This window comes from Clinocottus analis, unplaced genomic scaffold (genome assembly GCF_023055335.1).
Source record: "Clinocottus analis isolate CAN_PGR_092001 unplaced genomic scaffold, fCliAna1.0.p SCAF_18, whole genome shotgun sequence".
Taxonomy (NCBI): domain Eukaryota; kingdom Metazoa; phylum Chordata; class Actinopteri; order Perciformes; family Cottidae; genus Clinocottus; species Clinocottus analis.
Genome location: NW_027175909.1, coordinates 7,483,084 through 7,506,500, shown reverse-complemented (window position 1 = coordinate 7,506,500; position 23,417 = coordinate 7,483,084). Strand labels below are relative to the sequence as shown.

Here is a 23,417-nt window from a genome sequence, read left to right as displayed (position 1 = left end):
ATAAACCCATAATGATGAGCTCAGTGCTGTTCCGGCAACATAGAGGACCCTACCATTTACTGCGTGAGCCCGGTAAGGGGGGATCAGGTGTGGGGGGGTTAAGCATAGCGGTGGCAGCACTGGGCAGTCGCCTGGCTGGTAGTGTTTGCCCAGGCTGTCTAAAGGAAGGATATTGTTTTCCCTTGAAAAAGCCTCAGCCGTAGTCCGCATACCAGCGTCCACTCAACATACCAATGGGCTCTTTGAAGATTACTCAAATGTTTGCCTTTGTTCCCCCCACCCCATCACCCCGCCATCCGCCCCTACCCCTAGTCCTAACCTACACTCCTGCCAGAAAGAGGAAAAGAGAAGAAAGAACAGAGCAAAAAAAGTCTGACTTATATCTTAAGAAGCAATACCACCGTCAGCGGCACTCAGATTCAAAATGGCCTTTGTAGGGGATGGGCAACTACTAAAAGAAATAATAGCGCTCAGGCCACAGTAGTAAATCTAAACACAAACAATAGAGAAGGGGTGACGTATTAATGCATGAGGCAGATAATATACAAAGATGTTCAACGCAAGTCTCCCATCTTTTTGCCGACGAAGTGCAATGTGCCTAAGAAGACAGTCCACTCCTGCCCAGCAAATGAGTCCACAATTAGAGTTGAATTTGGTAATTCCAATGGGTTAATTTAACTAAATGTGCCGAAAAACTCAGGACCCTCCACCCCCAACCCAACCCAATCCAACCCACATTAATCCTGAACAAGTAAGTGGGCTTTCTATCAGGTCTATTTCAAAGCATTAAGGATTACTCGCAGAAACTAAGCTGCTTGAACTCACAGGAGGTCAGCGGTATTGTGCTGCTGTGAGGATGGAAGACTAGTGGTAGAGACAGATAGACAGCAGGACAGGTCAGTTCCTCTTTCTCTCTGTCCAACAACATCCCTCAATCCTTCATCCTGCCTGGTTCTCCCTCTCTTTTCATCCTTGCCTCTCTTTTTCACCGTATTAATCGAATATCTCCCACTACTTATCTATTCACTGAGCACCTAATGGTTAAAATCAATTACAGCTGGAATGCTGAAAGGCCGAATACTGGGCCACATGCTGATAATAACAGAGAGAGTGTGAGAAGGAGAGAGAAAGCGACAGAGAGAGAGAGAGAGAGAGACTTGGGACCATTCCAAGGGAGGCACAATTACCTCCAATCGATTGATTATTGATTTTGAAAGGCGTTGAGGAGTATTTCAGTTCAACTTGGTCCATATCAATATCCTGATAGCTTCATGAGAAGGGGAATTAGTTATTGTTCTATCTAAATACCATTCTAAAGCTGATGTAACATTTCAGACTATTTCAAGAATAGAACACCTACTTGTCCCTAATTGGTGCATAAAGCTTTACGAGTCTAAGATTTCTAAGACAACTTTTAGACAAATTAGGCACGCATTTTAATGTCAGGTGAAATCAAAAGTAACGCTAATGAACTTACAAAAAATATTTATCTGATCTCGCTCCCATGTCAGCTCTGATCAAATCAAGGTATCAAAAGTAAAGGCAACGTGCCCCGAGAGATCATATTTGAGATCATGCGCCCGCTTTGATGATCCCTGTTTTTTTACTATTTTTTTTTTTTCAAAAACACTCTGTTATCTTTGTCCCGACAGGATGATCAAGACCCCAGAGCAAAAAGAAGTAATGGGGAGGAGTTGAGGATGGAGACAAGTGTGTGAGTAGGGGGTGTAGGATGAGGAGGAGGAGGAAGAGGAGGGAAGTGTGTATTTGGGTGGGTGTTGGAGATATAGCGAGGGTGGGAGGGTTCAAATGAGCCGAGGGGAAAAAAAAGACAAAAAAAGACAAACTCCTGCTAGCTTCTTTTGTTCCTGCATCCCTGCAATGTTCCCTTCCTTCTGGTGGTCTGGAATACCCTGAACCCCCCCGCCCCCACACACACACACACACAACACACACACACACACCTCCCCTCCCCATCTCTCTCCGCTATCGTTCCCATACCTGTCAGCCTCGATCTGCTTCACAGTCCCCTACACATGGACAAATGGCTTGGCCCCGGCCCGGCCCAAATGACCCACAGCTTAGAGAGGAGTAGGAATGATTATGAAGAGGATCACATCTGGATATTAATATGAGAAAAGTAGCCCTGTTTCTTTCTTTGTCTTACACTTCAAGAGAAACACACCTTGCAAACGGAAGAAAAAAGAAGGTTTCTCCAAGCGCCGTCTGCCGGCCTGAACTAATTCACCGGAGGGTCGAGAAGTAGAAAGGAGAGGAGGGGGAAGCTGGCTAGGGTAATTAAACATTACGAATGAGTGTCAATCAGGAGCTGGACCAAGGCTGGACATTGCACACACACACACACACACACACACACACACACACACATACACACACACACACACACACACACACACACACACACACACACACACACACACACAGTGAGACTAATGCTTTGCCGGCCATCTGTTTAAGGCGTTGGAGAGAGAATGGGCGAAACTCTTATTAATATCTATGAGGATTATTGGGAAGAAGGGGGAAGGGTGGGGTAGTCAATCTATTCAAACCTTTCTGTCAAACACACAAAGCAACAGCATATACACACACAAACACACCTGCTTTTATGCTTTAATTAGCCACCACCCTCCATCCCCCACTTCAACCCCAGACCTCTGAGAGATTTCCATTGTAATCTCCATGCAGGTGAAAGAGGAGACAATTTGAATAATCTACTAACCGGCATCTCTTTGCCTGGCAGAGAGAGAGAGAGAGAGAGAGAGAGAGAGAGAGAGAGAGAGAGAGACAACCTTTCTGGCAAAATCACTGACGTGAATTCATTCGTCTGGTCAGGTTCACAGCGGTGAACTCTCGGCGGCTGGTTGCATCATCAGTCTCAGTGACAGAACATGAAAATCTATGTCTTGCAGTCAAGTAGCATCTAGTGTGAAGTGTCTGCAAATATTCCTTTTTGAAGAGAAACTCTTTAGGTCTGTCTGTGAGATGAGGACGCAGTGATCAAGAGCCAGTGTCTGGAACAAGTGGACATGGGCTCAAGTGGAAAATGGTAACTTGATAACCAAGACTATTGTATTTGAGTGCCGGTACTGTATGTGTGAGTGTGTCTTTATGAATTTATGTAATACCATATCTCTGTATGCACATATGCATTTATATGTGTGTGTGTGTGTGTGTGTGTGTGTGTGTGTGTGTGTGTGTGTGTGTGTGTGTGTGTGTGTGTGTGTGTGTGTGTGTGTGTGTATGTGTGTCATAAATGGTGCCATGCATTTGAAATAGATCCAGTCTCTTTTTCAATTCCGGGTAGAGGCACAATGGCTTTTTATGCAAATCTATGAGAGTCAATCTCCTGTCCATTTCCCCATCACACAAGTCCAAATGACAGTCCAATAATTTGGGCTGCATATATATAGGGCCATTTGATTTTCAAATGAGAGTGGGCAGGGTTGACCCTTGCTAATAGCCAAGGCACAGCGGTAGACTTAATATCACAGATGCATAAGCACAGCCATCTCCATCTGAGGGAGATGGAGGAGAATAAAATGTGAGAGGGAGGGGGTGGAGGATAGAGGGAGGGAGGGGGGGGGGTCATAGTGATTGAAAAAAAAATGGTTGATGAAAAAAAGCGAAAAGAAATAAGAAGAAAAAAATAAGAAAAGGAGACGATAATGAAATTGAGAAAAGGACACTCTCCTTTTGATGCATCTATAAATTCAGCCCATTTTCCTCCTCTTCTTCTTTTCCTTCCATCCCTCCCTCCTATCATCCCCCCTCATTTAATTCCCCCCACCCTTCGTTTCCCGGCCATGGTGTTGCCAAGAGGATCATGGGTAATGAGATGGCCTATCTGCGGCTCCCCAAGGGAGAAATAGAAAAAGAGAGAGACAATGGGAGAAAGAGACAGTCAAAGACAAAACAAAGAGAGTGGGTAACACGGAGGGAGTGAAAAAGTGGGAGACAGCGTCAGAAAGAGACACCTTCTATCTGTGTTCTCATTCTCTGTATGTCCCACTAACAAACCAAATCAAATGTATCTCCTCCCTCTCTCCCTCCATCTCTATCATAAAAAGTTGAGCAATTTATAAACATATGAGTTCAAAGGAGAGTGTAAGGGGGGAAAAGAATGAAAAGAAAAACAGAGATATGGAAATGTGCAGTGGACCCGGACATCCATTTCCGCTTGAATTATGACGGAAAGCTAGACAGACAGACCGGGGTGGGGTGGTGGTGGCTGAGGACAGTTAAAGATTCATTCGGACAGCCATCTGAGAAACAGGTGCTATGGCCTATGAGACACAGAGTGTGTGTGTACATGTGTGTGTGGTCCTTGACCATGCCACATTGACCATGAACATTCTCCACTTCTAATGACCCAGGGGCAAGAACAGCCCAGTTCGAGACCTCAAAGCTCTGTGGGGAAACACACACACACACACACACACACACACACACACACACACACACACACACACACACACACACACACACACACACACAAACACACATGCTCACTACAAACTAAACCCCCTACTTAGCCCTGCAGCACTTGTGAATGGCAATGACAGATTTACTCCTGTCTCCATGTGTATTAAGGCCAGTGTTTATTATTAAAAATCATAACGAAGCCATACATCATCATACTCAATGCTAAGGCAAACATGAGCCAGGCCAGCTATGGACACGCTATGCTACGGCAACATTTAATGCAGAGCTTACCTCACAGGCTGCTGACATACAAACGCTACATTAAAACATCTTCCATTTTGTGATTTTAAGTGTTTCCAGGGGATAAAGATTTTCACTTGGCAGCTGTGATAATACTAAAGTAAGGTTCTCGACACACTTTTACACAGAGACTACATTTCGTTTCATGAGAGATAATGTGAAAGAAAACAGCCTGTGCGGTAGACTCTTATTAAAAACAAACCAATCGGATTTCCTATGTTTCTTCTCCAATAAGCAGCGAGGCTTGGACCTCCGCTTTTTCCATATAAGGCGTATGACTTCCTGCGCCACCTGCTGTGCCCTGGACACCAGATGACTTGATGTCCATGTGCTGTTAATGTCATTTGCCTCTTGCAGTTTCAAAGCCTGGAAAAACACACTTTCAAACTCTCAATTCCCTTTAGAAGTACTCCATTGCTGCTACAAAGCAGCCATAAAATATCCTGAATATGCTTTTTGTTTGTATCTTCAAATGGTTTCCCATGCCATAAAGATATTCTGTGTTTCCAAAAAAACAGATGGTAAAGTCGTCAACACTCGGATCTTTTATGTGCCCGGCCAAGCTACCTCCATCCCCATGTGCTTTTCACCTCTGCCAATACATAAAAGGAGAGGTGTTTTTCTGGTCAAATAAAGAAATGATTTTTTTTCCCTCTGCCTCTGCTCTATGCTTTCTTTCGGCCTCTCTCCTTTAATACCACATGTCCAAGGGTAAAATAGTGGGATTTCTGCCAGAGGCATTAAAACCGTCATCTGTGGAACAGATTTGTTGAGGCCTGTGGGGTAGGTGGGTGGGTGGGTAGATGAGGGGTTGTATGGGTGCATAGAGGGGGCATTCGGATGACTCTCACTTGCCAGCACACACTGTTGTGTGTGTGTGCCGAAAACTTTACTCCCCTGCTTTACTGACATTTCTTGTAACGCAAAATAAGATCTAAATTTGGAAAGCCTCTTTGTTTTATTTCTGAACTGTTTATTGTACTTCTTGGGTTTGTACATTTAATCACAACGGATAGAAGTAGATTTCTTTGCAGGATTACATAGCTGCCAGTGTTCACCTATTTGGCTATTGCGTCATTTAAATCAACTTTTATATCAACAGCTGGTAAGACCGGCTCAACACTCAAAAGGTAGGCATACAGACATACACGAAGACATTCACACACACACAAACACACACACACACACACGAACACACAAACACGCCGATGCTAAAGTCTTCTTTTGACAGCAAAGGCTGAATTATACTTCTGCAACTATAACTCCGGCTGGCCACACAGTCGGATTGACGGACTCGTTTAGATTTTTAGTTCCCCTGCGTTTTCCGTACGCCACAACAGCAGGTGGCGCAACGACCGTTTAGAGTCGACCTGCACGCCGGCGTTCAATAATATCTCCCTCCAGGAATTCACCTCCATCTGCGTGTCCTTATACTCCGTCAGACGGGTTAAATAAATGCTCATATTTGCGAACCTCTTCAGCCAAACGTTCTTCAACGGGATCCATTGTTTGTGTTTCTGCTATGGCTTTTAAAAACAGCGGTATTATGCTATGAAACCGGAAATGCGAGACTCAGAAAGGATGTGGTTAGCAGACCAATCACAGTCTTGTGGGCTTGCGTTGCTTTGATGGATAGTCAGAAATTTTGGGTGTCGCACGCAAGCACGCAAAATGGCCGATTTGACCACGCAAGGTCGGCCATGCGTGTCTTGCGTGCTTGCGTCTCTGCGTAAAACCCGAGTATAAATCAGCCTTAAGGAGAATCTGATTAGTGTGAGCTAATCAAGCTGCTCCTATGGGTTAGCTATATACGGGCAGATGTGCAAGCAGCACTTTTATGAAGAATTTATACACTCTAAATATTTCAATGCAATTAGTGAACAGTCCCTGAGGACCGACATCGCCACCTCATCCCATGCCAAGTTAAGCCTTGCCAAACTATCCCGTGTCAATACGTACATCCTGTTTAAGTCAACTATGACTGTTTTAAATAACCTTAAGAATGCCAGTGTACTTAATCCACTCAAGGCTTGGAACTGTAAGTAAGAATCAGACACAGATTTCTGTATAAATTCATTCAATATCACTGTGTAATGCAGGATTTTTTTCTTACGTAAATCTAGTGGGTTAATACTTGCTTCAAGCCCAAAGAAGTATTTGACTTGACTCTCTTGACTTGGAACTTGATTGAAAATACTTGAGTCTTACTTGGGACATGCAAAACAATGACGCAACACTTTTTGTCAAATAATGCTGATTGCTGACATTTTACTTTTATACTTTGACAATAAGACTAAATAATTGTGAATAGGCTTATTATTATAATACAAATGTGGCAGAATAAGTAATAACATTGTAGTTACATATTTAAAAAAACATCAATTGAAGACACTTTTATATCCTCTTACTACTGTCTCTACATTTAAGACACAACGTACACACCCACACACAAACAAACACCTCCCACTGCCAAATGTCGCGTACAGTAGTAAAGAAATCCTCATTAATGTAATGCACTTGATCCTGTCCTGTAGGGCAAGGCCTCGGAAATGTAACGGCATCTTATTAAGCTGAAGGATACGTCTGACAAACTAAATCACCTTAAATACATTGGAGAGAAGAAAGATGCCAAATATTGGTTGTGTTGGAATTTCTTTGGAGGAATTGTTTATTGCTCAGCGATTGAAGTGTTTAATTACTTAAGTATTTGACTTATTTGTTCTGCTGGGCAACTAGTTTGGTAACGACTAAATATTCCCAAGCAAAAAAAGATTCCCCTATCATGTTTTGGAAGTCATTGTTTTACATACATTTAAAATACAAATATTATATTTCATTTTTTTCAATTGTAACGTTTGTTTTTTTAAGTTATCAATAGAACATATTCTACTTTAAATATTCAAACTTAATAAAGTTGTCATAGGCTCTACACCCTTATGATGAAAACACATTCTTGAATTATTCCAGAATTATTTACAGCTGGGAAGAAAACAAGCTGTAAGGATAGCTGAAGATAATCAAAACTTTCAAACATTTTAAACTTGCTGATAGTACGTGACTTGTGTATAATTAACAGTAACAGTACTGCCAACTGGTCATAAGCAGGACATATACCCATGTCTGATGGAATCATCCTGTGACCTTTCCCATCTCGGCCATTCCCTTCTCATGGGAACCTTATATCCATGTGACAGTGCAGTCAAGAGGATGGGGCAAATTCTTTGTCAACAAAAAAGTGTTGTTTTTTTTTCCATCTGACCTTAAAATGAATGGTTTTCCCCTGAGACGCATACCAGTAAGAATGCTATTATAGGTTTATGTACAATATAATATCAGTGTCTGGCAAAAATAATAATGTGTTTTTACCTTATAGAGGCGGATGGCAGCCTCATGCCTCTGATTGGTGGCATGTAGTCTCAGTTTATCCACGCTGTTGCTGTAGTAGTCACAGGCATTGCACTTGAGGTGCACAGGGTTGCCAATGGCCACACACTTTAATCTCCACTGGTTGGCTTTGCCTCCCTCCTTGATGTGAGCCACCAGCTGGTGCTTCTGCATGTGCTTGTCTGTCTTGCAGTGCAGCTGAAAGTTGGCCTTAAGCTGGGTGTTGTAGCTGCAGAGCTTGCACTGATAGACGTCGCCAACCACGCAGCGCCACTCCTCTTCGGGCAAAGAACGCTCGGCGTTGACGTGGGCGTTGAGAGCCTCCAGGCTGTCTGTGGAGTAGCAGTTGCACACGGCACACTGGTAGAGGCGCAGTGAGGGGTCGTTGATAGGTGGAGACAAGGAGGAGAGGGAGGGGTCGGATGAGGACATACCCCCCATTCCACCAGAGGACACCAAGGATAGGTCGTCTGCCATCAGTTGACCACTGGCAAGACGCAACTCTGCTGAGAGGTCACTACCCACTGTGGGAGACAAATTGTGAAAAAACAAAGTTAGACAGCAAAGAGGAATGCCAACAAGGTGTTTAAAACCTTGGGCTCTCACAAGGATTAAATACACGGAAGCATGGAAGGATAATATGTCAGATAGAAGGCAGGCAGTACGCACAGAAAGATACATCAAAACAAAGAGGTATGACAGAAAGACAAAGCTTGGATGAAAATGAAAGGCTGGCATGCATAGGGAGGGATAAAAGAGAGAATGAGAAAGAGAAAAAAGCTCTTTTAATGAAATTAAGTGTGGAGAGAAAAGTGAGTCCTCCATGCAGGCCTCTCTCACACAAAAGGATTTGATAAAATAAAGCCTCACAGAGGGCTAGGGCTCCTTACAAAGTCTTGTCTATAAAAAACCCCTAATAGGATTGAATCAGGATCAATTACAATCATCCTTTTCAACTTGCTAACTCGCTCATCAGGTAGCTTTAATTACTGCTCTCAGCAATGGTGGGACAACGGTTTTAGGGCTCCAGGCTTTTCTCACATCCACGCAGAGATTTGAAAAGCTGATCAATGCATTATACAAGTTTTCTCTTTCTTCCGCCTGCCCACCCTGGAAAAAGAAAGATCTGCCATTCATAGAAATGTAATTAACTCTTTCGTTTGATCCCTTCATTGTCTTGTTACCAAAGCTAATCATGTCATTTTTCAGATAATATATCAACACTGTGTTTGGGAGCACAGAGGATCTAACAATTACAAATCATTTGAATCTTTTTTTTATAGTTCAAGTATATTCCCCCAATTAGTGGATGACTAGATGTGTGGCGGTGTGTGCTGGTTTAATTAAAACCATGGCACACTTTTACCTGAATGAGATGCTAAATGTGAGATGAAATGTCATCATGTATATTCATTCTTTGTGTAAGTGTGCATATTTGTGCGAGTTGAATTTATAAGTATCCTGCTCACACCATCTAAACCTATGTACAGCTGTGCTCACTATGGGGAGCTGTGTGTTATCAGTGTAATTCACTGAGAGTACATCTGCTGGCTGGGCTGTGACCTCCACACTAGAAGAGGGAGTGGGTGTGTAACACTACAGGGTCATTGTTAAATCTCTCTCACTCCTACGGGAATCCGCTTCCTGCTGTGTGAGAGTGTGTGGACGTGTGTGTATCTGAGTGTGAGTCCTCTCCGGGGTGAGTAAAGGTGGGGTGGGGTGTGTATGGGCAGGGATTAAGCTGACTTAAGAAAATTACAAATGAAAGATTAAGAATAATTCTCATGTGGCGTCTCATAATCATTTTTTAATCAGTGAGAGGGGTCAAAGAAAGGAGACAATGACAGAGGGACAATATGAGAGCAGAGATATGAGGTAGAGAAAAAGAGAAGAGGGTGTGGATAGGGGGAGCCAGGTAAAAAGGATGGGAGTAGAAAAAGAAAAGGTTAGAGGGAATGAAGAAAAATGAAGAGCAACAAAGGAAAGGTACAGAGAAAAAAAACAAAAAAACAATACCCAGATGGCACCAGATATATGAGACAACAACACGTAGAAATGAAAGTGAATGATGAGCAGAAAAAGAAGAAAAAAAGAAGCTCAAGGGCAAATAAATCAAAAAGCCAAATACCTTGTCACACACTCAGTAGGAAATTCCTTGCTTGCGTTTAAATTGACTTTGCGGTAAAACTATTATTTAATTGTAATTCTAGGATCACTCACCTAGACCAGATCCAAGAGCCGCTGCGGTTGCAGGATCTAGCTGGAACGGGTTAATCATCATCTGAGCATCTGGGCCACTGCTGCCTCCTGGGCTCTCCAGCTTTACACCTGCCATGCCCATGTTTTGAGCCAGGTAGTACTGGTAGAGCTCTGCCTCAGCTGGGGCCAGGCCCATATGGAGGCTGTGTTGGATCTGCTTCATGTTCTGCTGCAGCAGCATCATGTTGTGCATGTGTTTTTCACTAGTCATATGAATTCTCAAGTTCCGTGCAACATTGGTCTCATAGTCACAAACCTGTTGGAAAAGAGGTGGGATACATTTACTTTTTATGGCATCTGACTATGCTAGTTTCATTATCTTTATCAAAGCATTGTTTTGCACTTTTTTTGTGTGTGTATATATATATATATATATATATATATATATATATATATATATATATATATATATATATATATATATATAAATATGTATATGTATATATATATATATATATATATATATATATATATATATATATATATATATATATATATATATATATATATAATTGTCAATTAGACAATATTATTTATATTTTTATTACATTCATAATGGCTATTGAAAACAGCTGAAACAAAAACAACAGAACTTTTAATGCATTTTAGTGCAGATCCTGAATTTATTTTAGTTCTATAATATTTCTGGATAATGCTAGTTCTACAATATTTGTCGATATTGCTAGAATGTTAGAAAAATTCTGTATTATAATGACAAGAGGTCAGATGATGTGGCCAAGAAGAATAATAGACATAGTGACGCTGAGGGAAATAATTTGTCTTATTGTTTAGACATTGAAAGAAGCAATTTGGTATGTAGCTAGCACAGCACTACAATGACACTGTTGTTTCATTACCTCACAACGCCAAGTGGGCTTCTGTTTGGGCTTTGATGGCGAGGGTACACCGCAGCCTCCACCAAGGCTGGCACTGGGTACAGGATTGGCATGGGTATGGGTATGGTTGTGGTTGTATTGTACCTCAGTGCCACCGTTCTGGAGCGTTTGTACGTTGTTCAAATGCTTGTCTGACTGCATGTGGATGCTTAGGTTGCCTTTGGTGGTGGTTGAGTAGTTGCATACCTAAAAGGTAAGAATGAATACAGGGTATGATACGCATGGTATACATCATCTATATTGCTAAAACAATGATACGTTTCTATTAGCATATGTCCACCAAACTGAGTGATTTGTTTTTGTTGAATCAAATATTGATGTTGGCTTATAAAACCCACATAAACACATTTTTTTAACAGAATTTGGAAATTTTTGGAAGTCCATAGAAATGAGAATGAGATAGACAGACCTCACAGCGGAAAGGCTTGTATCCACAGGTATAGCTTTCGCCCCTGGCTAAACGAGGGTGAGGCTGTCCTGTGCGGCAGTACGCACATGATCCACCAGACTCTGGATGTTTCTCCTTCATGTGGGCGTCCAGCGTCTGCTGGTACTTGTAGTGCCAGTTACACTTGGGACACTTCAGCGTCTTGCAGGAGTTACGTGAATGCATCATCGTCATATGCCCTCCTAGAGACCGCGAAGATCCCAAGACTGTGTCACACTTTGGGCACTCCACCCCACTACCTGGGGACCCTTCCCCTGGACCAGGGGTACCAGGTGTCCCTGGAGTTCCAGGTGTACTGGGATTTCCTGTGTGTTGATGCAGAGGTCCAGGACTCTCATCATCTCTGCGCAACATCATCATGTCAAGGGGGTGGGAGGATGGCGACGACCCATCTTGTCCTGCCAGAGTTTCACTGGTTGAGTCGTTGCTGCTTTCCCGCTCTCTGGCTTCTGCCAGGGCAGTGGACAGGCAGCTCTTCTCCATCTCCAGCTTCTCACATGCAGGTAGGGAGGAAGAGGAGGTGGATGCAGGGCCTTTGCTGTCACTGTTTAACTTTAGCACACTGTTGGAAAAGGGGGAAATACTTTGGTTTAAGATAGGGAAATCTTTGCTACTGGTGCTGTTGGCCCGCTGGCCTGTCATCGCCATGGTCTGATCCTCCTCCTCATCTGCCTCCATTTCTACTCCACCACCATTGGAGTAAGCATCATCATCCTGCTCTGGACTTTCTCCTCCAACTGCACTGGGCTCCCGCTTGACATGCGGGTACTGGCTCAGGTCCGGCCCATTGGGTTGCAAAGTGCATGTGTCCCTAACGTGGCCCTTGCAGTCACTATCAGAGTTCCGACCTAACAGGTTGCCAATAGTGGCAGCAGCAGAACTCCCGCTGGGGGTTCTGTGAGCACCAGCCCCTCCCCCAAGGTTTGGGTTGGTCTCAGCCTTTGGCATGGTTTGGGTTCTAAGAGTTTGGTCATTGGAGGAGCTGCTGGCACTGCCCTTCAGGAAGGCAAAACCTGCCTGAAGGGAATCGGTACTCTCCCCACTACTGTGGAAAGCGTTCCACAAACCGTGGAGCCCCGTGTCTGGCCCTAGGAAGTTGGCAGGTGTGGGAAATTGGGGTAGCACAGAGTTTGGGGGGTTTTTTGGTTCCAGAAAGCTTATAAGAGGTTCTTTGTCCTTGCCGATGCCCTGGATGATGGCAGAGACGTGCTTGTTGCTCAGCAGTTTCTGCTCCTGATCATTCAGGGTCATACGGTGGTCATGGACAGCATGTGTCACAAAGGAACGGCTGTAGCCAAAAGACAGCTTGCACAGAAAACACATCAGCACAGGCTTCCGCCGCCCATCGGCCACACAGCCCTCAAACTTGGACAAGTCCACATTGTTAGGGACATCTTTGGACACACAGGAGTTTTTGGCTGCACCATCCGCCTTCAGATAGTCTTTGTCATTCTTGTGGCGGAGGTCATAGACACGAAAACTGTGCAACACAGGACCAGTGCCCGCCAGCCCTCCAGCTGAGGTATTTGGGAAGGAGGGGTGGTCGGCCACTAGGGGGTTGTTCCCCAGGGATGAAGCGATGTGGAAGGTGTTGATGATCTGGGGGTAGAAGGACATGGGTGCAGTTGGCTGCTCCAACCTCTCTCCCCTTGGGCTCAGGCCACTCTGGCCACTGCTGACCTGGGCGTTGGGGAAGGTCTGGGGGGACAGTAGGCCCCTGAACTGGTGAGGCCCAGACATCCCCCCCTGGTTGCCACACTGCTCTTTGGCGTCCTCCAGGATGAAGGCAGAGCCATCGGGCTGGTAGATGATCTCGCCGCTCAGGTTCTCCACATCACTATCCTCTTCCATCTCCATCTCGCTGTTCATTTCTCCCACTTCGGCAGAACCCAACTCACGTTCTCCTTCATCTTCACTCTCCTCTCCTAACATCCCTTCTACCTCCTCACCCTCCTCATGACCTCCAGTGGTAGGCAGACGGGCGTTGGGGCAGTGGTGCTCCATGTATTTTTGTAAACTGGAAAAGGAACTAGAACATTCGTTGCAGGGGATCTCCTTTGCCGGTGCCACAGGAGATGTGGCAGGGGCAGAACAGTCCGAACCCAAAGCTGCTCCTCCTCCTCCTGGTAAAGTCCCGGTAACACTCCCTTTGTTACCAGTAGTAAAGCTTTCTCTCCGACTCTGTTCAGGTCCAGGGTCGGTGGTTGCACTGACATTGGTGGGGGTAGAAGTGGACCTCAGCGGGCTCACAGCGGGCTCTCCGAGGCCATTCTCTGGCTCTCCAATGGCAGCAGGCGACATTTGGTTGTTGTTGTTGTTGGCGGCGTTGTTGGTCTCCATGGCAATGACGGCGTTGTCCTCAGCAGCAGCGTCCAGCCTCTGGCCACCATGTTCCTGCTGCCGTGATGACACCATAGGGGGAGAGTCACAAGTTGCCATGACGACCACTACATAGGGATCTCATCTCATCCAGCCTAACAGGGACCTGAGTTGGGAAAGACAGAAATGAAAAAGGACAATGGGGATTTAGTAAATGGTGTTGTTCGACTACCACAGTGTCAAATAACAGATAATGTTGGCTAATTCTAAATCACTATTAACTTTGTTTCAATTAACTCCAACATACTCTCACACCACATTAAACCTTGTACCAAATGTGTTGTTGACGACCTCATTTGGATCAGACTGATTTCTCAAGCACATATTGGTGATTTCAACACAACATGACAGTCATCTATCTCTGTATAGCCTCCCACCTACCAGACACCATGGCAACTTTTGAAAAGTGGAGAAAAGTTTTATCTCTTGTTGGCCCCAGGAACCAGGGCTTGGACACTAAATGAATGATGCAGCTCCCATGACAGCTGGCAGTAGGGAAGTTTATCAGAATAACTCAATTGTCTAGTAGTGCACTCTTTTGATCGACATACTACTGTACACTGGAAGCAGTTTCACCTTGGTTTTGTCCTGTTGGTTAAAACATTATAATATCAAGCTAAAGAAGCTTACTTTGCATATTCTTACATCATGGACAAATTAATAAAGAAACAGAGGTAAGATTATCAGTCTTGAAAACTAATAAATAGCGGATATGCAGAACAGTTAGAGTATTCCTCGATGAGGAAGGGTGACTTAGAGTTAGAGGAGCCTTCGATAATTGGCTAATTCAGAATTGGTATGTTCGTACCACTCAGGAGTGGCTAATTAGGGAACACCTATTCAGCTATTAATGCCCTGAAGCTATGACTTTGTGTGAACCAGGCAAGTATGAAACTATATATTGGCATGCAGCTCAGGAAAGGTAGAACAGTTTTTTTAGATAAGGGTGCAAATTAAGGAATAATTCAGGAAAGTACATACCACAGTATGCACATTAATAATGTATAATAATGTATATGTTTTCATATAATAGCCATACATGAAAGAGAGAGAAATAGAGTGATACAGGAAGAGAGAGAGGAGGACAAAGAGAATGAGCTTCCATGAAGAATGATGTTTGGAATACCAGTGAGATGTTATCAATCCTGGGTGGCTGCCCATCTCTCAACCGCTCACGACTTCAATCTCTTGGCTTTTCACAACAGGCCACAAATACGAACCCAAAGGCAAACACAAACGTACACACAAAAAAAGCCTCCTAAACCCACAAACTCACAGTAATTTCATGTTCTTTTGTATTAATTTTCCATCACATAAAGTGAACAAGAAAAAAACACTAAAGTGATATTGGGAGAAACAGAAAAACAGACTATATGCTTGAGAACTGAAGCTTAAATGCTAAGAAAGTGCTTTCTTGCTTAGCTAAATGCAACAAATGAGCTAGTTTTGCGTGACAGGTTTTTTTCACTTGATACAGTACCAGCGCCTTTCAGATGCTTGTGTGTAAATGAGCTGGCATTAAAAGAAAGCTTTAAAGAGCCATGTTAACCTTTAACCCAATCCACCTGCTGCTTAATTCTCCCTCGCTTTTTCTACACTCCCTCCCTCTTACAACAAAGCTACAAAGCAATTAGAGGATTAATCTGCAACAATCCAGGGCCAAACAGAGCCAGTGGGAGGAACAGTAAAAGCGTGAGGAATGAAATCAAACATGTGTGTTTGTGGGTGCATGCATGTCTGTGTGCACGCGATATAATCAGGTCTAATCTGACATATCCCAGAGATGATTCTATGGGGACTAGTGATAGATTAAAAGGGCTAAATTATGTTTTCTCCCTCTGTGTCTTACTCCGTTTCTGTCTCTTTATTTGTGAGATTAAGGAAAAATTCCTAAGGAGCAGAAAAAATGAGTACTTATCTACTCCATATGGCTGTGGCAAAAAAAAAATCACATTTTTATGAGCATCTTAATGTGGTGAACATTTTTTTGCCAAAAGTTTTTAACTTGAAAATGTGTTTAGTAAACAATACACATTTCTGTAACCAATACCTAACTTCACTATCGTGATGCAGTAAAATCTAACCAACTGTTAGATCAAGGAAATTCAAAACAAACATAACACCTTATCTGATTTATTTTCTAACTGAAGACATGTTTAGCCCAAGGCACAGATCCTGAAGATAGCAACTATGGTTTTAGACACACCTATACACAAACATGTCTGCAGGTTAACTTAAACTTGTAATTGCAATGAAATTAGCAGCATTTAGCTCTGCGTTTTACCCACAAGCAAAGAGTTGAAACAGGCCACATATGTGTCATGCCACAAGAATGCATGGCATTAACTCACACATACTGTGCCTGTTTTACCACAAATGTCTTAATTTTAAGGAGATCCGTGCTGCCTGTTTGACAGAGGAAGAAAATAAAATGACTTTGGCTGCTCAGTTATCTTTTCATCATAAATCCTCCATTACGCTCACCGTAGTGCCAAAACAATACACTGTGCTTCTTCCTGCAGTCAAACATACACACTTCAGTTTTCCACCAGTGTCCCTCTTACCGAGGTTTGTCTTGAATGTGATTGAGGTTAAAGCTGTTCAGAAGCAGTGGGTTTTGAGAGCTAATGTGACACATACGACAGGATTTACTACTTGTCAGTGGTGTCATTTCACTGCTTATATCATTGGGGAGCAACCCCTTTGAATTGTAGCTCGGACATAAAACACTGATGTTTATGAATTATGCATCTCCTAACACTTTAAGTGTGGAATTATGTCTTGTGGGTAAGCCAATGTGTTGAGCACTTGGCACTGAGATATCACCATTAATGCTAGCAGGTTAGCAGCTGTTTACATACATATGTGCTGCCTGCCAACAATAACGTAACTGTCTTTTTTTTTTAAATGTTATTACTGATTAATAATTAAACCACACTGAAATCTTGAGACTTGTCTCGATCAGTTTGATAACTTGTAATCAGCTGATTACCTGAGCTTTTTTTAAAGAATAAAAATCTGCTTCGCCTTATTGTGTTCCATTCCCTAGGCCTCGCACCTTTCACCGCAGTAGTGCCCACTCCTGTTTATTTTAAGACAGATCATGTTACTGCGAGGTAGGAAACCTTCCTCTCTCTCTCTCTCTCTCTCTCTCTCTCTCTCTCTCTCTCTCTCTCTCTCTCTCTCTCTCTCTCTCTCTCTCACTCTCTCTCTCTCTCTCTCTCTCTCTCTCGCTCTCTCTCTCTCTCTCTCTCTCTCTCTCTCGCTCCCCCCCCCCCTCTCCCACTGGCTTCCTTCGCTCTGCTAACCAACCACACTACTTTCATTTGAAAGAGAGCGATAGGTTTTTCCACACTGCAGAAACAGTTCCCTTTTTTTAACAGAAGAACAAAAGATATGGCCTGAGTTGCTCCTACCTCTGTTTTTTAATTAAGCATGTCCCCTTGCTTTCACACACATGCACACGGACACAGGCTCATAGAAAACACACACATACACAAACACACACATACACTGAGGTAATTAAAGTGGCAGATCAGATCCAGTGAAAGGCAAATAATAGCCCAGGAATGCCTGGATTGGACACTGCTAGTTCTGATGGGAGAAAGGGTCTAAGAGACTCTTTGGCCCATTGTTTTTCTTCCCCCTCCCCTCCTCTCTCCTCCATCTGCTTTTCAGTAGCTCTCTGAGAGACAGAGGCAGTCTAAAGCAGGGGATTTCTTCACTTTTTTCCTAACTTTTCTCCTCTCTGACTCGGTTAAAAGCACTTCCGGTTTTGATAGGAGTTGGATCCTGTATCTAACATGAAGGCCAAAAATGCCTTTGTTGGGGCCCATGTTAAGTTGTAATAAATGAGCTGATAATACACAAAGTTTTACAGCAACATGTCCACAGTGCAGACCTGAGTTACTGGGTCTCCTCCTGCTTTTGTCCTCCTGTCTGACTATCACGCATTAGCCACAGATGCAGCCTGTTAAATGCCAAACCTGTAATTGCAATGTCGCCGCACTGCCGTCTTTGTTTACACAAGGATCTTTTAGGTTAAAATTCTTCATCACGAGCTGTCCGATATCCTAATGCAAGGGCAGACAGTGCTGTTAATACTGCTGCGAATATTTATACAATATGTAAACACTGGAATTAGGCAGATCTGTGCTTTGGGATGTGTTCTAAAATGTTTTTTTCCTCTCTACTTGTCAAAATGTTTGGATACATATGTGAGCACAGCCAATAACTAATGAAATTAAAACCAGACTTAAGCTTTAAGGTGACCCATGAAAGCTTGTAAAGTCAAACAACAAAGTCAGAAGACAGCGTGAGACTATGGCTATGTGTCCATTCCTTGAGGTCTCCTAGAAGGTCATCCCTGTCTCGGCATGTGGCCCCTCAGTCTAACACCAAATCTTCTATCAAAATGTCACCAAGCGTTAGCCAAAGACAAAGGCGAAAGCCACTGTGAAAGCCCCTGCATCCATCTCCCACTGTCAGTGCCATGAAAAGGCCTACTCTGGTCTAATTAGACCTGTTTATTTGTTGCCATGCAGAGATGGAGGGATGAAAAACGAAATGGATGAAGGAGGAGGGGAATTATCTCCTTCCTCACAATGCGAGAGGAGCTTCGGCTGCCATCAAAGAGCGCTGATGCATGCGTGCAAAAACACATATAAACACATGCAGACAATCACAGAGGAGGGCCTAATACTCTCTGTTTAAAGTCTTAAAAGGGAGGACAGAGGGAGAAAATTGCAAAAGGATGAGAGGGGGAGGGCTTTTGCGTGACCAAGTGTTTTTTGTCTTCTTTGCTTCTTAATCTCACAGAGGGTTTTCATGCAGCCCTTGTTTGTTGCCTGGAGGTGTAATATTAGACCCTCGATGCACTAGATCTCTCTGATACCCCCCACACCCTGTTATGTCCGCCTGTCCTCTTCCCTGTGTCTCCCTTGTAAGCAAAGGCCTTCATTACGCAAAGACACCATATCATTATAGCAAGGTGCGACCCAGACACCTAAAGCAAGCCCCACTCCATTTAGCACAGGAATCTTGCTCAACAAATTACCTACTCTGCTAAAAAAAAAAAAAAAAAAATGCCTCATAGCATATCAAAATTTAAAATTACGCCTACATCAGCAATGATCTCGGATTGTAGAAGGAGGCGAAGAATGGAGAGAAACGTTTCGTGGCTGAGCGGGAAGCAGGATAATAGAGAAATGTAGAGGACAGAAGTGTCCTTTTTTCTTTTTCAAGAGTAGGTATGCAGGTTCTATCCCTCAGGTTGATGACAAGTAAATTGGCCTCATTGGTTGCTCAGGTAACATACACCCAGCTGCCCTCAGGTGCTTACCTGATATTTCATTGTTAGACAAAAATATATCTAGGTGACCTTGGAAATAATCAGCAACATATGAGACGAGCGCATCATAGGATACAAAAAAAGTCAACTATGCAAAAACAAACTTGTTGACCAGGTAAGAACAAATAGTGAACCTAGGGGCCATGTTTGTGTTTCTCTCTCTCTCTCTCTCTCTCTCTCTCTCTCTCTCTCTCTCTCTCTCTCTCTCTCTCTCTCTCTCTCTCTCTCTCTCTCTGTCTCAGCAACAACAGTCATATCACTCAAGCCCCAGATGGGTTCCAAAATCTGATTTTGGATCAGATTACACCAGCCCCTATCCAAACTTAAAGCAGGATGAGGTGAAACCATCTATCATGTCCCCCAATCATTGCTTAGAGGCAACAACCTCAAAGACTCTAGGACATCCTATTGAGTTTAGAGCCCAGTTAAATGTATTTCTGTTAAACAGTTTTTTTTTTCATGTGTGTCCAAGGTCAATGTCAGTGTTTATCTTCTGCTTGTCCAGTTTCATAGAGGCAAAGTTTAATGGATTAAAGACAACTTTGACTGGCTTTAACATTTTTACAAATGGACTTTGGGCTTACACAGTCCAGTCTAAATATATGCACAAGTCTCATGCCTTTGAGGAGGCAATATTTCAAATTAAACTCAAACTGAAACATGAAAATAAACAGTCAGACACTGTTGGGTCGCAGTCACCAATTGTTGCCCTTGCTAAAGATTTTTTCCGGCATCAAAGGCAAAGCCAATCTACATAGCTAATGCCTTCATTTCTTTTACTCCCCTTCCTCAAACTCAAAACAGAAAAGACCAAGGGGAGTGAAAAAAAATGGGGATTTTTCTTTTGCCGGCAATCTGGAAACACTCTCTAGTTAATTAGGGTTGATTGGAAATGAACCGCACAAACAAAGGGCAGCCTATGCACCGACTATTATGGCCGTGCACGCGTACACACGCGTGCACAGGAAGAGGGAGGGGGGGGGGGGTACAAGCACCTCAGAAGTGCACGCTGGTCGAAGCTCCACTCGCTCGAATCTTCCCCTCGCTCTCTTTACCCCCACCACCTCCATCCCCCAGATTAAGGGAAAGCACCGCCAAAGAATGTGTGACGACCTCCACTGCCACAGAGCAAAACTTTCAGCCCCTGACGCCACAAAAGGCAAGAAGGTAATTAAGTTTGAAAGAATAGAAGCACTGCCACAAACAAAGCACCAGTGTCCATGGGGAGGGATTGGAGAGCGGGTTGGAGGGGGTGTATATGTGTGTGCGTATAGGGGGGTAAGGCAGAAAAGCCATTAACATTCAGTGGCCGGGTGAGAGAGAGGAAGGAGGGCAAAGGGGAACTGAGGATGCCATTCTCTCTCTCTGTGCTTCTCGCTGTCTTTCTCTATCGCAGCACGACTTGTCTGTCCATTCTTTTTATTTATCTCTCTTCTTTTTATTTTCTATCAATCGCCCTAACATCTGGTTTGGACCCCCCGTCAGCTCCCAAAATCACCCCTCACTACACTGCACCAGATCTCTAATGCTCTTTTTGGCCCCTTCGCTGTTCCTTGTTGTTGCTCCCCGTGTCAAGGGTTGCCCCCTATGGACAACACACATACACACACACACACACACACACACACACATGCACTCATACGCACAGAGAGACAAATGCACTCATACGCACACACTACTTTTTTATTGTAATTCTAGCTCTTGATTATGTGTTTTTCTAGGCTACTTTGACGCTTTGCATATGCTGAAGCCTCAGGGCAGAACTAGCAAACAGTGATACACACAGCATCCCTGTTGGTGACCACCTGAAAGTGCTAAGAGCTAATTAGATTACCACCGTACACATTCTGATTCAGACACACAGACACATGGACCTCGCAATGTACAAACACAAAACATACACAGGGAGCTTTCATCTCCTTTTTTGCCACATCTCCAGCAACGCAGTTTAACTCAATTAGTAAAGAATGTAATTTTATTTACAGACTTCCAAGTAACTCTAAACACACGCACACACACACGCACACCCAACGACTCACACACTGTAAGCAAACTATCCTTCTCCCACGTGGTTGAAGCTAAGAAAGAAGTATTCATTGCTCTTGCATGTGTGTCAGTCTGTGTCTGTGTGTGTGTGTCTGTGTGTGTGTGTGTGTGTGTGTGTGTGTGTGTGTGTGTGTGTGTGTGTGTGTGTGTGTGTGTGTGTGTGCATGCGTGTTCGGACAGTGGAAAGATCATGAGACACATTTACGTCAGATGAGTGAATCAGACAAACCACTGCTAATTTCAATGTGGGATTCTTTTGAAGAGAGAAGATGGTGAGAAAGAAAAAGTCAGAGAGAGAGCGACTGACAAACAGTGGCAACGATAGGTAAGTAAGCGAGACACGATTAAGCAAAACTTTGAGTTTGCATTTGTGCACGTGCTACACCATCTACCATCCATCTCTCTGTCCGCACAGTTGAGGAGAGCAAGTCACCAACTAATTGTGGTTTTGTTGCGTTGTGCGTTTACTAATCTGCCTCTCTTTGTCTCTGCATCTCACCAGAGACATGGATTAGTGCTAAAATGATGACTGCTTAATCCTTGATTTGCCTGTGCTAAATAAATATTAATCTAGCCTGCTCATCGTGCTGTTGTAAGGTACAACATACACAATATGAAAGGGCTTAGCTGTTACATAAATCACAGCCTTATCCTTTGGATGAGGCAAAAGCATGAGACCATGCACACACAGATACACTCCTCTTTGCAATAACATAGCAAGTCCAAGGGGGTGGCAGGGTGGGATTATTTGCCAAGATAAATTAATAATCCCACTAAATACAAAGCCTGGAAAAAAAATCTGGTCTGTAAAAAAGTGTTTTCTATCGGGGTGTGTAGATGCGCACAATTATATATCACCCCAGGAAAAAAATAACAAATATCACTCATTGGTGTTGATTCAGACCCCTCTGTTTTTCTCAGTCTGCCTCTCAGCAGGTTTGTTTATAAAAAATACTGCTGAGAACATGAAAAATGAAAGCTACCATTGCCGGACTCTCTCTCTCTCTCTCTCTCTCTCTCTCTCTCTCTCTCTCTCTCTCTCTCTCTCTCTCTCTCTCTCTCTCTCTCTCTCTCTCTCTCACACACACACACACACACACACTTAAATTGACAAGGCCGTGGTGGTGCAGCGCAGAAGAGGTTAGGCAAACATTGTCCACGTCAGTCAAGGATAGCACACACACTCACAGACAGACACAGAGAGCAGTCTCTGACGCAGGCATTTCACATCAACCTGGCAAATATAAACGGCTGGTTATACTGAATCAAATACCACGAGCCTCCGATTCTCTGCTTTTTGAAAGCTATGATAACTGCGACTTTTGTGAAACAACTTGTACGTGTATCTTATTCTTGGCCTCAAATATAGCATGATATATTCTTAAAATACTTGCCTTGTCACAGACACAGCAGTCGGAAATTAAAAAGCATGTTGTACTTTTCCAGCACTGAAATCCTTTTTTTTTGCAAGAGCAGTACATCCTGCTGATATTTAGGAACCTATTATTAAGCATTGCAAACTAATGTAGCAACTCCGTTTACTTGTTGCCTCACATCCATTCCTTTTTAGGAAAGGAAAAGAAATGTCACAAATGTTACCCTATTTGGTGAAAGATGTCTATCTACATCAAGTGACCAAGAAACAGGCCAGAAGTACAGCTAGTGATAGGACAGAACATATAAGTCAAGGCATTGCAACACAGTGTGGTTGCTGGCTGTCTCAAATACTAGTTATTACTCTATTATGGTCTAAACAGGCATGGACATCTTGTCTGTCTATTGTGTTAAAGTCAGCTGATTTATGTTTGCCTAACCTGTGCTTATCTGTCCAATTACACTGTAAAGTACAAGAGAGGAGGACAGAAGAAAAGAGAACATCTGCTTTTACATCTAACAGTTAGGAGACACCTTG

General features: G+C 43.4%; 1 protein-coding gene across 2 annotated transcripts in view; it reads right to left on the bottom strand.

The window, feature by feature from the left end:
• zfhx4 (zinc finger homeobox 4) overlaps nt 1-23,417 on the bottom strand; it is an 84,225-nt gene that overhangs the window by 46,251 nt on the left and 14,557 nt on the right. For both annotated transcript variants that reach the window (XM_068581432.1, XM_068581431.1), the window contains exons 2-5: nt 11,692-14,215; nt 11,244-11,468; nt 10,348-10,642; nt 8,110-8,651 (exon numbers count right to left, since the gene is read on the bottom strand). In XM_068581432.1, the coding sequence (XP_068437533.1) occupies nt 8,110-8,651; nt 10,348-10,642; nt 11,244-11,468; nt 11,692-14,169 (3,540 nt within the window). In that variant the 5' untranslated portion in view covers nt 14,170-14,215. The remainder of the gene's footprint in view (nt 1-8,109; nt 8,652-10,347; nt 10,643-11,243; nt 11,469-11,691; nt 14,216-23,417) is intronic.